Raw genomic sequence first — 13,474 nt, 5'->3', positions numbered from 1 at the left:
GTGAGTGGCTGCAGGTCCCCCAGTGAAGAGCCGTCAAGTCCCAGGAGCTCCATAGCTGGGTTGGAAGGTATTCCCTAGGGGTCCAGAGGAAGGTCCCACAGCAAGGATCCTGGCCCCCAAGCTGGAACAAGCCGCCTTTCACGCTATGTTTGTCCACTTACTCAGAGGCTGAAGCCGCATCTCTGAACACTGCCCTGAAGTCTTCTCCCCTCCCCTCAGTTAGCAATCGCACTCAAGACTTATGTACCGCCTGACGGTCCTCTCTAAGCGGTTTACAGAGCCAGCCTCTCGCCCCCAACAATCTGGGTCCTCATTTTACCAACCTCGGAAGGACGGAGGGCTGAGTCAACCTGGAGCTAGGTTTCTTTCATCAGGTGGCTCAAAGGTGATCAAATTGTAAAGGCAACACAAACAGGATGCTATTAAATATGCCCCCCTCCCTGCATCAGAGGAGGGGGCTTCGTCTTTGAAGCTGGAGAGCTGCGGGGGGGGGGGGGATTTGTACTCAGGTCACAGAGAGAATCGGTTAATGGGAGCCTCTTGTGAGGAGCTCGTAAAAGGTGTGAGGCTGGGTCAGGCCCTTGGGCCAGGAAGGTCAGGCTCCTGCCTCACCTGGTGGCCCGCTGGATGCTACCTGAAGTGGAGGGCAGGGACCCCTTCCAATGCTGTTTCCAATTATTTACAACGCGCCCCTAGATTTCAGCCAATGGGAAATCACGTTAGGAGTTGTGGAAAAGAGGACAATGCCCCGCCCACCCACCCACTCCCTTTCCCAGCCTTCCCCCTACAAGGGCTGTCAGTCCCAGAGCTGGACTCTGCTGTGGGCAGGAGAGGCACGGATGGACTCAGCCTCGCCAAACTGGGCCAGACCCTCCTCTCCCTCCGGCCTCTGGAGTGGCCACGGCAGCCCCTTCCCATTATTTCTTTTCTGTCCTGTTTTGCCTCTTTCCTTAAGGCGCAGGCGCCAGAACTGAAGGGAGCACAACAGGGATCCTCTTGCCACAGATTTGTGTCAGGTGTCATTCTGTCAGCCACTTTATTTTGCTGTTTCCAATTCCCAAAGGTGAATTGCCTTCTGGAGCCTTGTTTCAATTGAGCTGCACCCGGTGCCTGTGAAACTGCTCTCCTGGTCACTTGTGGCCTCCTCAGATCTCACCCGTGTCAATGAAATTTGGACTCCTTGTGCCAGCCTGCCTCGCATATGCGTGTTTACCTCCAATCCCATTTGCCTTTGGGGGACAACTCAGTCCAGGGAGAACGGGCTGGAGGCCTTACCCAGTTTGGTCTTACCAGCAAGGACAGACACCACCCAGCCCCGACTGCAGCTCTCTGAGCCTGACAAAATGAAAACAAAGAGATAAAAATGGGACAAAGTTTCCCAAACATTAAGACCACGTATATTACTCAGCTAGTATGAAAGTCATTCCAGGACGGGACGGCTAAGGAGAGAGGAATCGCTAGAGAGAATCTGTCTGCCTCTCTCCCAGCACACATTTATTTATTTATTTATTTATTTATTTATTTATTTATTTATTTATTTATTTATTTATTTATTTATTTATTATTAGCGTTTATATACCGCCCCCTCTCCCGAAAGGGACTCGGGGCGGTGTACAGTCCGTATTAAAATACAACAGATTAAAACATAGAAATAACTATATAAATACATGTATAAGAGGAGGATAAAATATGCTCAAACTGTACAGCTAATAAATAAATCAATACAAAAGTTTAAAATATCAGGTTAAATTTAAAACACTATCCCTCTAAAAACCAGTAAGAATGTGTATGCCAGGAGGTAGACGTTAAAATTATGCCAAACCAGCCAGTCGGAACAGGTGTGTCTTCAGTTTCTGTCAGAAGGAGCGGAGGTCAGTAATGGTTCTAATATCGGGGGGGAGGTCATTCCAGAGGGTTGGGCCCATCACAGAGAAGGCCCTACTCCTCGGTGTCGCCCGTTGGCATTGCCTCGTGGACGGCACCAGGAGAAGCCCTCCCTGTGAGAGCGGATTGGCCGCAGGGATGTATGTGGGAGGATGCGATCCCGCAGGTAACTAGGCCCTATGCCATGGAGCGCTTTAAAGATGGTGATCAGAACCTTGAAACGCACCCGAAAGACCACAGGCAGCCAGTGCAGCTCGCGCAGGAGAGGTGTTACGTGGGAGTACCTAGTACTCCCCATGACTACCCGCGCGGCTGCGTTCTGGACTAGCTGCAGTCCTCGGGCGCGTCCCAAGGGAAGCCCCATGTAGAGAGCGTTACAGTAGTCCAGGCGAGACGTCACCAGTGCATGAGTGACTGTGCGTAGGGCATCACGGTCCAGAAGGGGGCGCAATTGGCGCACCAGGCGAACCTGGTGGAACGCCCCCCTTGCCACGGCTGCCACATGATCATCCATTGACAGCCGGGCGTCTAGGAGGACGCCCAAATTGCGCGCCCGTTCCACAGGGGGCAATTGTTCGCCCCCTATGGCCAGTGATGGAATCAGCTGGCTGAACCGAGGCGCAGGTAGCCACAGCCACTCAGTCTTGGAGGGGTTGAGTTTGAGTCTGTTGTCCCCCATCCAGACCCCGACGGCTTCCAAACACCGGGACATCACTTCGACAGCCTCGTTGGGGTGGCTTGGGGTTGAGATGTACAACTGAGTATCATCAGCGTACAGATGGTACTCAACCCCAAAACCACGGATGATCTCACCCAGCGGCTTCACATATACGTTGAACAAAAGGGGCGAGAGGACCGACCCCTGCGGCACCCCACAAGAGAGTGGCCTCGGGGTCGACCTCTGCCCCCCAGTCAACACATATTGCATCCGGCCGGAGAGGTAGGAGCCGAACCACCGTAAAACGGTGCCTCCGACTCCCATCCCCTCCAGCCGGCGCAGTAGGATACCATGGTCGATGGTATCAAAAGCCGCTGAGAGGTCTAATAGGACCAGGATAGAGGAGTAACCTCTATCTCTGGCCCTCCAGAGATCATCCACCAACGCGACCAAGGCTGTCTCGGTGCTGTGCCCGGGTCGGAAGCCGGACTGGCGTGGGTCTAGATATACGGATTCGTCGAGGTGATGTGGAAATTGCTGCGCCACCACATTCTCAACAACCTTCGCTAAAAAGGGGAGGTTGGAGACTGGACGATAATTAGCTAGCTCCGTTGGGTCAAGTGAAGGCCTCTTGAGCAGGGGCCTCACCACCGCCTCTTTCAAGGCAGTCGTAAGGAACCCTCGCTCAATGAGGCGTTCACCAGGCCCAGAAGCCAGCCTCGCGTCACCTCCCAGGATGCCAGTACCAACCAGGAGGGGCACGGGTCCATTGAACATGTGGTGGGTCGCAGCCGTCCACGCAACCCGTCTAAATCCTTGGGGGCAACAGAGTCAAACTCCTCCCAGAGTGGGCTCACAAGACTCACTGATGTCGGCCCGTCCGGTCCACTGGGGGGGGCCCATCCGCTCCGGATCTGAGCGACTTTGTCTTGCAGATATTCCCCAAACTCCTCTGCTCTTCCCTGCAAGGGTGCCTCCCGCGTCTCCTGCGACAGGAGAGAGCGGGTCACCCTAAACAGGGCGGCAGGGCGGTTATCCGCAGACGCAATGAGAGCGGCACAATGTCTACGTTTGGCCGCTCTCAATGCCACAAGGTAGGTCCGTAAATAGGCTCTTACCTGTGTTCGGTCAGATTCGGAGCGTGAGGACCTCCACCTGCTCTCTAGACGTCTCCTATGGCGCTTCATCACCCTAAGCTCCTCGATGTACCAGGGAGCCCGGGTGAGACGTTGCCGTAGGAGAGGTCGCAGAGGCACAACCCGGTCCAAGGCCCCCGCCGTCGCCCTATTCCAGGCGTCAACTAGGTCCTCCGACCGAGCGCGGGTCAGGGCTACAGGTAAAGGCCCAAGCTCCATCTGGAACCTGTCCGGTTCCATCAAGTGCTTGGGGCGGTACCAGCTTGAACAAACTGGCTCCGCCTCCTCGCGGTGAAGGGTAGCGCCAGGGAAGTCCAGCCGGAGACATGAGTTATCTGACCATGACAGGGGCGTAATCTCTAAATCCCCTATTCCCAGATCACTCGTCCACTGCTCAGATACAAAGATAAGGTCCAGTGTGTGGCTGCCTTCATGTGTGGGGCCCTGAATTAGTTGGGTCAGGCCCATGGCTGTCATGGAAGCCATGAACTCCCGAGCCACCTCGGACGCTGCTCCCGTCGACGGCAGGTTGAAATCCCCCATAACCAGAAGTTTGGGTATCTCAACCGCCGTCTCCGAGACCAGCTCGAGGAGCTCGGGCAGGGCTGCTGACGTATAGCGAGGAGCCAAGTATACAATCAGCAGACCCCACTGCCTCCCTGGGCCCCATTTCATACCCAGCAACTCACACCCGGGTATCTGAGGAACAGTGAACTCCCTCGGCTCCAGACAATCCCGAATAACTACCACCACCCCGCCACCCCGCCACCCTTACCCAGGGCCCGAGGCTGATGGAATGCACGGAAACCCGGTGGGCACATTTCCACGAGGGGTAAACCCCCCTCGTGACCCAACCAGGTCTCCGTTATCCCTGCAAGGTCCAGCTCCCCCTCCGAGATCAACTCGTTAATGAGGGGGGCCTTGTTGGTCACGGACCTTGCATTGCAAAGCATCAGCCTCAGGCCCTGGCTCTGTAGTTCCCGACCACCTAGGCTGGTCACATTGTGACCACTTATCCAAAATACACAATTTTCCTCAAGCCAGAATCACAAATCCTCCCAAATTGAAAACGCCAGGAAGCATCTTGATGCCACTCGGGCTCCTCGCCAAAGCCAACTCACAGCTGCTCCCCCAAGCCCCCCAAAAGATCCAGGAGGCTTGCTGTGCCAAGGGATGCCCGTCTCTCTCTGGTGCTTTTGTAACTGGGGTTTTCTTCTAGTTTGAAGGAAGACTTGTGGCTCAACGTTGAAGTGGGAGACATCATCAAGCTGGAGAACAATCATTTTGTGACAGTAAGCGAAGGCAGCTCCTCCCTCAGCCCCTTAGGCCAGCTCTCTTGCCCTGCCTGGGCCCGTCCAGCTAGCATCGGCCAAATAGGCGCCAGCATGGAAGTTGCTCCATTGGGCAGCCTTTGAAAGAAGCGCAGCCTGAGCCGGGCACCGACTGGAGGCTGGAGGGGCTCTTGAACGGAGCCAAATGCAGCCAGTCGTCTTGCCATCCTGCGTCAGCAGCTCCTGGGGCAGCTGTCGTACTGGATAGGGACGTGCTTGGGACTGGGGCCCTCTCTGCATCTCCCACCTGCATCTCTTGGGCACGGCCAGAGGGGTCCCTCGGAGGCCACGTGGCACAACCGTGGTCGCTGGGAGGGAGACGGAGAGGACAAGCAGCCGGTGCCTGGGCAGTCTATTGGCATGTTGCAGAAGGACAACCCCTGGCATTCCGTGCCATTGGTCAGACTGGGGGGATCTAATGGGACTGAGGTCCGCAACCACCAGCCTGCCTTGCCCTCCGGGGGTCTTTTCCCTGGACAGAGAGACCTCCACCATGATCCGTGGAGAAGGCATTCCCGGCCTGCTGTTTCTCACCAGCGCTTCCCCTTTGCAGGCAGACGTCCTCTTGCTCTGCAGCAGTGAGCCCCACAGCCTGACCTACATTGAGACGACGGAACTGGACGGGTGAGTGTCTGAGCCCCCTCCCTCTCGGTGGGCAGCCGGACCCTCCATCCGGCCTCCTGAGAACCTTCCTGGGACGCCTTCAGTCTGCAGCCTCCCGCCCTCCTGATCTCTGGGTGGTGGTACATCCTCCCTCCACTCTCTCATTGCAGGGAAACCAACCTGAAGGTGAAGCAGGCGCTGACCGTCACCGCGGGGCTGGGGGGGGACCTGCAGGCCCTGAGCAGCTTTAATGGTACGGAGGGGAGGGCAGGCCTGGACCTCTGCCCCCAGAGGGCCCCTTGGAGCCCCAGAGGGAGGGGCTGGGGGCAGAATTTGACCCAATGTGGGCTCTGGCGCCCCCCCTTCCTCTCGAACAGATGGTCTATGAGGATAGCAGGCTGAGTGGGAGTGGAGCCCTGGGAAGCGGGGGGTCAGGCAGGGCCCTCTTGGGGGCTGGGAGAGGGCCCCGAGCCACCTGGGGGGCTGCCCCCATTAGGGGTTCTCCCCTTGCCTGGCCAGAGAGAAAGCCCAGCCGGATGAGCCTTTTGTGGGGTGCAAAGCCAGAGAGCATCATGTCAGTTGTGACTCCCAATTCCTTCACTTCCGTTGCTCCCACCCTGAAGATGTGCTCCCAGCCTTGGTGGGGTGGTTGTGGAGGCCTGCTGATTGTGGCTTATGGGTTATGGGGTGTGGTTGTCTGGAAGGACCTTGTCTTCACTGCTTTCTGCTTTTAAACTCTTAAGTCACCCTGGAGCCCCCCCTGCCCCCCAAATCATAATACTAACAATTGGCATGCCTGAGGGCAAAGGCTGCAGGCACATTGCACACTCTCTCTTGCACTAATATATTTGTCCACTACTACCCACTCCTGCATGGTATCAAGACCTCCCTCCTCTGGGGTCTTCCCAACTGTCTCTCTGCCTCCCCCCCAACTCCCCCCTTCTCTTCACAGATCTTTGCACTCTTTCCTTCTCTCCCTGCCTCTCTTCATTCCTCTGAGGGCCGAGGGGCCTTGGCGTGGCACTCCGGCATGGCAGCTCCTTCCAGGGTGGGTATGTTGGCAGGGTCCTCACCCACAGGGTGTGCCAACCCCATGTGGTTGGGGGGCTGGGCCAGGAGGAGAGGGGGACCTGCTGTGCATCCCCCTCTGGAGTCCAAGCTCTCTCTTCAGACCTGCCAGAAAACAACCGGGGGTGGGGCAGAAGGTAGGTGGCAGAGCCACTTGTGGGGGAGGGGGCTGAAGGCATGGAGGATGGCCGGGGGGTGGGGGGGAAGGAGGAGGAAGGTCTGGGAGTCATCATCCTCTCGTCTGCAGGGGAAATCCGCTGCGAAGCCCCCAACAACCGGCTGGGCAGGTTCACTGGGACCCTCACTTTCAAGAAGGAGAAATACGCCCTGGACAACGACCAGCTGCTGCTGAGGGGCTGCATCATCCGCAACACCGACTGGTGCTTCGGGCTGGTCATCTTCGCCGGTGGGTGAGAGATAGTGGCTGGCCCTGGCCGGGGGGGGAGGGGGGGTCACCCCTTCTCTCTTGGGTCCTCCCACCCGGCCCCTTCGCCCTCTTCCCTGCCCTGGAGGTCTGGGTGCTTCTAGGGCAGCTTCCAGATAGTGGCAGAGCTTCCCCGGCTTCCCTCCTCTCCCAGGCCAGTTGCAGAGCTTCAACCCTGCGTGGGGTCACCTGAAGTGATCCCCCAGTCCACGGTTCTGAAACTGATCCTAAAGGGGAAAAGCTCTCCGCCACCGATCTCTTCACTGCCAGCCCTTCTATCTTCCTTTCTATTTCAGTTTGGTCCCATTTGTGGTTTTTCGTGCTAGGGCTTGCAGGGCTTGCTCACATTGTCCGCCTAGTGCAGGTGATGGGTGTCTCTTCCTCCAGTTTCAAATCCTCCTCTTCTTCCAATCCCGCTGTATACTGTGTAGATTCAGCGTCTGCCATCAAAGATATTTGGTGCGGCCAGCCTGCCAAAGCAATTTCAATTTTCAAATAAATTAATAAGCTGGAGGGTTTTGCTTTGCCTTTTAGATCCTGGGTTTATTTTAAGATTCCAACTTCCAGTGCTCACCGATCTCTGTGGGCACAGGTTAACCCCTTTGCTACATGAGCATGGCAAAAGGCTCCCATTCGCCCCTGGGCAGCATTTGGGAAGCTGGTTCCCCTCAGAGGCCCTCCCTGTGCCAGGGCTGGTGCCAGGGGCACTGCCGCATTCAGTCCCCCCGTGGCACGCCTAACACTTCACCAAGGACGCAGCTCCAGAGCCCCCCGCCAGGCCTTCTTCTCTTCTGCTTGCCCTCAGTTCTCCCCCAGAGTAAGCCCTGCCCTCCTCCTGCCCTCCTTGAGTAGGTTTCTCTCCTTTCCAATTGGGGTGGGTGGTGAGATGGGGTTCTGGGGAGAAGGGGCAGGAGCTCCTGCCTTCCGGGGTGCAGATCATTTTGATCCTGAAATTAAACAAACCCCCACGGTTGGTTCCGCCAGGGCCAGACACCAAGCTGATGCAGAACAGTGGAAAGACCACTTTGAAACGGACCAGCATCGAGCGCCTCATGAACTACTTGGTCTTGGTGGTGAGTCTTGCTTGTTGGGGTGGGCTTCATAACGTGGGCTGCCCCAGAGAGAACAGCCAGGTTGCCTGGTCAAGGTTGGCCTTCCTCAGCCCAAGTGTGCTTGCCTTCCCCGTGGAGGTCTCACAACGGGGGAGACTTAGAAGAATCAAAGAGCTGAAAGGGACCGTGGAGGCCTTCTAGTCCAGCCCCCCTGCTCAAAGTTGATCCAACCCTAAACCGCTTCAGACAAATGGCCTTCCACTTGTTGGGTTCTTTTTTTAAAATATTTTTTTTAATTTATAAACGTACAAAATGCACACACAGAACTTAGACGTACACTATATTTACACAATACAGTACAAACAGGAACTTCCTGTTCTTTCTAATAGCAATTTCAAATCGATACAATTCTCCTTATGTTATTTCCCCTTCTAGTATATTTCATTTGCGTTTCACCATTTTTAACCCTCTTATTTTACTCGTCTATCTGCTATTTTGAGTGATTACCTCTAATAGATTTAAGCTCTCTTGAGTGGATATATATGTTAGTTCTCCTTAGCTTATATTTTTGGGCTTTATTGGCTTCTTTCATTGATCCTTGTTTCTCTCCTCCATCCACCTATACCATTTTTCCCATATCTGATAATATTCTGCTTCTTCTTTTTCCTGGATTTCTTTTGTTAATTTGTCCATTGCTGCACTGTCCATAACTTTTCTTATTATTTCATTTTCGCTTGGTATCAATTTATTTTTCCATTTCTGAGCGAAGGCAATCCTCGCCGCTGTAATTACGGTATGTGTAAAATTACACTGGATTTCTTTTTTATATTTCATTGCCATTATTCCTAGTAAAAAAACTTCTGGTTTCCAATCAATTTTGACTCCTGTTATTGATTCTAGCCAATTTTTAATCGTTTTCCAATACTTTTTAGCCTCCTCACATGTCCACCATATGTGAAAATATGTTCCGTGTGCTAATTCACATTTCCAACATTTTGGTGAAATATTTACTTTGATTTTTGCTAACCTTGCTGATGCTAGGTGCCATCTGTAAAACATTTTGTACTGGTTTTCCTTGTATGCAACCGATAGTGTCATTTTTAAATTTGTCCCCAGAAATTTTCCCCATTTATCTAATTCAATATTGTAGCCAAAGTTCTGTGCCCATTTTACCATTTGTTCTTTCACAATTTCTTCTTCCGTTTTATATTTCAGAAGAAATGTATATATTCTCCCTATCATCTTTCTTTCTGAGCTTTGGATTATTTTATCTAATTCATGTGGTTCCATTTGGATACCGTATAATTTAGTATTGTTATTGTGTTTAGCTTTGATTTGCAAGTAGGTTAGCCAGTCAACTTTCATGTTTTGTTCTGCCAATTCTTCAATTGTTTTTAAATTTCCCCATCTGTTAATTAAGTCTCTGTATCTTAACACTTTATTCATATCTGTAAAATTTGGGTGTATTGTCCTTTCTGTGGGGGATAGCCAATTCGGGATTTTCACATAGTGGTTTTTTTTTTTTTTTGAGCCAGTTTTGCAATAACGCGTTTCTAATTAGATGTTTTTGAAAGTATTTGTGCGTTTTATTTTTATCTTCCCATAGGAACGTATGCCAACCTGCTTGCAGATCATGGCCTTCTAAGGCCAAGATTCTTTTATTCTTTAACTATCCAGTCCTTCACCCATGTTATTGTTACTGTTAGTGCGTATAACTCCCAGTTTAGTAATGCTAAGCCTTCTCTCTCCTTGCTATCTTGCATTGACTTTAGTTTAATCCTCACTTTTCATCCTTGCCAGATGAACCTAGCTGTTAGTTTGTTTAATTCCTGAAAGAAAGTTTTACCAGGATTTATAGATGCGGCTTGCAACAAAAATAAAATTCTTGGTAAAATATTCATTTTAACTGTGGCTATACGTCCCATTGTTGATAGCTGAATATTTTTCCAACTTTCTAAATCTTTCTTTATTTGTGTCACTAGTTTATTATCATTATTGTCTTTAATTGTAGAACGCTTTGCCGACACCCAAATTCCACTTGTTGGGTTCTTGATATTCTCTGAGCTTGGCATTTTTCTTGACAGGCATTTCATTAGCTCAGCCTGTAATCCCATCCCTCAGTTGGCACAAAGTGGGGTTTGGTGTCTCTTTTGAAGCAGTCGATGGTCCTGCCTGCCTTGTGTTGTGTGGGTCTTGTTTCTTCTTGATTGCTTTTCTTTAAATGGGCTGGCTGCCGCTTCTCTGGGGTTGCTTCAATTGGTGCTAGATAAGGGGCTGCCATAGGAATTGATAGGATATCTGCAGGAATAAGGCAAGTTGCAGAAGAGGAATTTGCAGCTAGGCTATGCCAGCAAATCTGGAGAACGACAAAATATTGCACAGATGGTAGGAGGTCAGTTTGCACGCCAATGGCAAATAAAGGAGTTTTCACAGAGTCTCCCTAATAGGTAAAGGTTCCCCTCACACATCTGTGCTAGTCTTTCCAGACTCTAGGGGGCGGTGCTCATCTCCATTTCAAAGCCAAAGAGCCAGCGCTGTCCGAAGACGTCTCCGTGGTCATGTGGCCAGCATGACTCAAGGCACATGGAAGGCACATGGAAGCTGTTCCCTTCCCACCAAAGGTGGCTCCTATTTTTCTACTTGCATTTCTACATGCTTTCAAACTGCTAGGTTGGCAGAAGCTGGGAGAAGTAATGGGAGCTCATTCCGTTACACAGCGCTAGGGATTCGAACTGCCAACCTTTCTTATCGACAAGCCCAGCGTCTTAGCTACTGAGCCACTGCGTTCTTCTAGTCTCCTTAACATAATTGCCTTAGTTTCTCCTGCTGCGGATCCCTGTCGGGGAATTGCCCGGCTGGTCTTCAAATGAAGTCAGAGACGCCGAAAGGAACATAGTTTTATATAAATCAATACGTTTCACATCCATATTTGCAGCAGACAAGAGAGTCAGGCGGGCAAACTGGAGCAGCCGGAGGTAAAATCAGAGGGCGGGCAGAAGAAAAAGGCGGGGGGAAAAGGGAAACTCCCCCTCCACACCCACAGCAGCCAATCACAGCTCAGAGGGCCTCATGCAGGAGCCATCAATCAACCACAGGCGTGTGTTATGGCTCCCTGGACTCCTGCAGTTTGAATGGAAACATCTGAAGGGTCCCTGGGTGCAGATCAGGGCCCTGCAGGGAGGGAGGGAGGGAGGGAGGGGGCTTCCAAAAAGACCCGGGAGCCAGCGTGAGGCGCTATGGCTGGAGAATCGAGAAGGCCAAGGGACAAGCAGGAAGAAGCCGCCATTTGCTTCACTGACATTGGGGAAGCCTTCAGTTGATTGCGCAGAGGTGTGACGTGTGCTCAGAAAAACCGGGAATCCCAGGAGATCTGCTGGTCCTCAGGAGAAACCCAGAAGGCAGATCAGGAAGCGGCAGAATGGGCAGGCCCTGGCCAGACAGACTGGCTCCAGGTGGGCAAAGGGCTGACCCGCACCCACCCTCCTCCTCTTCATTCAACCTCCATGCAGACGAGAGCAAGTTAAGGGAGGCAGGATCGGAAGATGAGCTGGGTTAGAAAATGGGGGAAAGAAAGATAAACACCCTTTGCAATGCTGAGGACCTCATTCTGAGAGACAAATAATGCAAAGGATCTGCAGTCAAGGAGCAGAGTGAGAAAAATGTGACTCGAATGAAACACAAAGGAGATCGAAAGTATCACAAAGATTCGACATTGTTTCTGACTTTGAGGTTCACCCACCAACAGTAAAGCGGCAAGCAGTCAAAAAACATGCCAGGGATTATTAGCATTTGGTAGAGCTCATCTACTCTATTGGAAGGCCCCGGAAACGATACATTCAAATGCCTTGATGTGTCTCTGCCGTCAAGTCGGAATCATGCAATCCGTGGCACTCCATGTGTGACACTCTCTGGGAGCAAAGCTGGACCTTGAAGAAGATGGGAAGAATGAAAGAGCAGCAGCGAAGTCAATGGACTCGATTGCGGGTGATGACAGACCTGAAGGGCCCACCTGGAGAAGGTGGGAAAGAATAGAATGGAATGACAGAGTTGGAAGGGACCTTGAAGGTCTTCTAGTCCAACCCACTGCCTAGGCAGGAAACCCTACCCCATTTGTCATTCCAAGTGGACACCATTCTTAAAGTCCCACAATCAGCTGGGGAGAATGGCCTCAGAGTCTCTTTCCTTTCGTCTGTGGTGGTTCTTTTTTGAATGACTCATAAATGTCTGTTGCCTGATTAGTCATAGAGCAAAGCTCCTAGGAATTCTCTCGAGGAATTCTTGCCTTGTCTAAAGCTGGGCTGTCCAACTTCAAGGCAGCTTCAAGGCTTGTGGACTTCAACTCCCAGGATTCCCCAGCTAGCCATGAACTCCACAAGTCTTAAAAGTCACCAAGGTTGGACATCTCTGGCGTAAGTGTCTGGAAGTGTAACTGAATTCCTCTCTGTGTTGTGAAATATGTTTCATAATATCTTCTATCGACAACTTATTTATTTATTTATTTATTTATTTATTTATTTTACTGTGCTTCTAGACCGCCCCCTCTCCCAAAAGGGACTCGGGGCGGTGTACAGTCCATGCAAAGAATACATCAAAATACAATAAATAGAAGAATTAAATATGTACAGTTAAATATGGAGGAGGTTAAAAATAGAATTAAAAAGAACTGTACAGTTAGCCAGTATATATAAATATAATTTTAAAACCCCTAAGAAACACACAAATTAAATTAAAAACAATACCCCTAAAATAACCAGTTAATAGTACGTCTACCAGGAGGTAACAGTTGTAATTATGCCAGGCCCGCTAGTCGGAACAGGTGAGTCTTCAATTTTTGCCGGAAGGAGCGGAGGTCAGAGGTGGTTCTGATGTCGGGGGGGAGGTCATTCCAGAGGGTTGGGCCCATCACAGAGAAGGCCCTACTCCTTGGTGTCGCCCGTTGGCATTGCCTAGTGGACGGCACCAGGAGAAGCCCCTCCCTGTGTGAGCGAATTGGCCGCAGGGATGTGTGTGGGAGGATGCGATCCCGCAAGTAACTAGGTCCTGTGCCATGGAGCGCTTTAAAGATGGTAATCAGGACCTTGAAACGCACCCGAAAAACCACAGGTAGCCAGTGCAGCTCGCGCAGGAGAGGTGTTACGTGGGAGTACCTAGTACTCCCCATCACAGCCTGCGCGGCTGCGTTCTGAACTAACTGCAGTCTCCGGGTGCGTCCCAAGGGCAGCCCCATGTAGAGAGCGTTGCAGTAGTCCAGGCGGGACGTCACCAGCTGACATCCATGCAACCCTTTTCCTCCTGCTCCCAGCTGGTGGCCCTTTGTC

The 13,474-nt window shown here is 51.8% G+C and overlaps 1 protein-coding gene across 1 annotated transcript in view; it reads left to right on the top strand.

The window, feature by feature from the left end:
- LOC309388120 (phospholipid-transporting ATPase ID-like) overlaps positions 1–13,474 on the top strand; it is a 52,239-nt gene that overhangs the window by 18,989 nt on the left and 19,776 nt on the right. Inside the window, exons 7-11 of the mRNA XM_081945155.1 lie at positions 4,898–4,970; positions 5,563–5,633; positions 5,783–5,865; positions 6,928–7,086; positions 8,089–8,177. Of these exons, the coding sequence (XP_081801281.1) occupies positions 4,898–4,970; positions 5,563–5,633; positions 5,783–5,865; positions 6,928–7,086; positions 8,089–8,177 (475 nt within the window). The remainder of the gene's footprint in view (positions 1–4,897; positions 4,971–5,562; positions 5,634–5,782; positions 5,866–6,927; positions 7,087–8,088; positions 8,178–13,474) is intronic.

Source organism: Natrix helvetica (assembly GCF_964273705.1).
Source record: "Natrix helvetica genome assembly, chromosome: 2".
Lineage (NCBI taxonomy): Eukaryota > Metazoa > Chordata > Lepidosauria > Squamata > Natricidae > Natrix > Natrix helvetica.
Note: the sequence above shows the minus strand (reverse complement) of the source record. Positions and strands in the feature narration are given on the sequence as shown.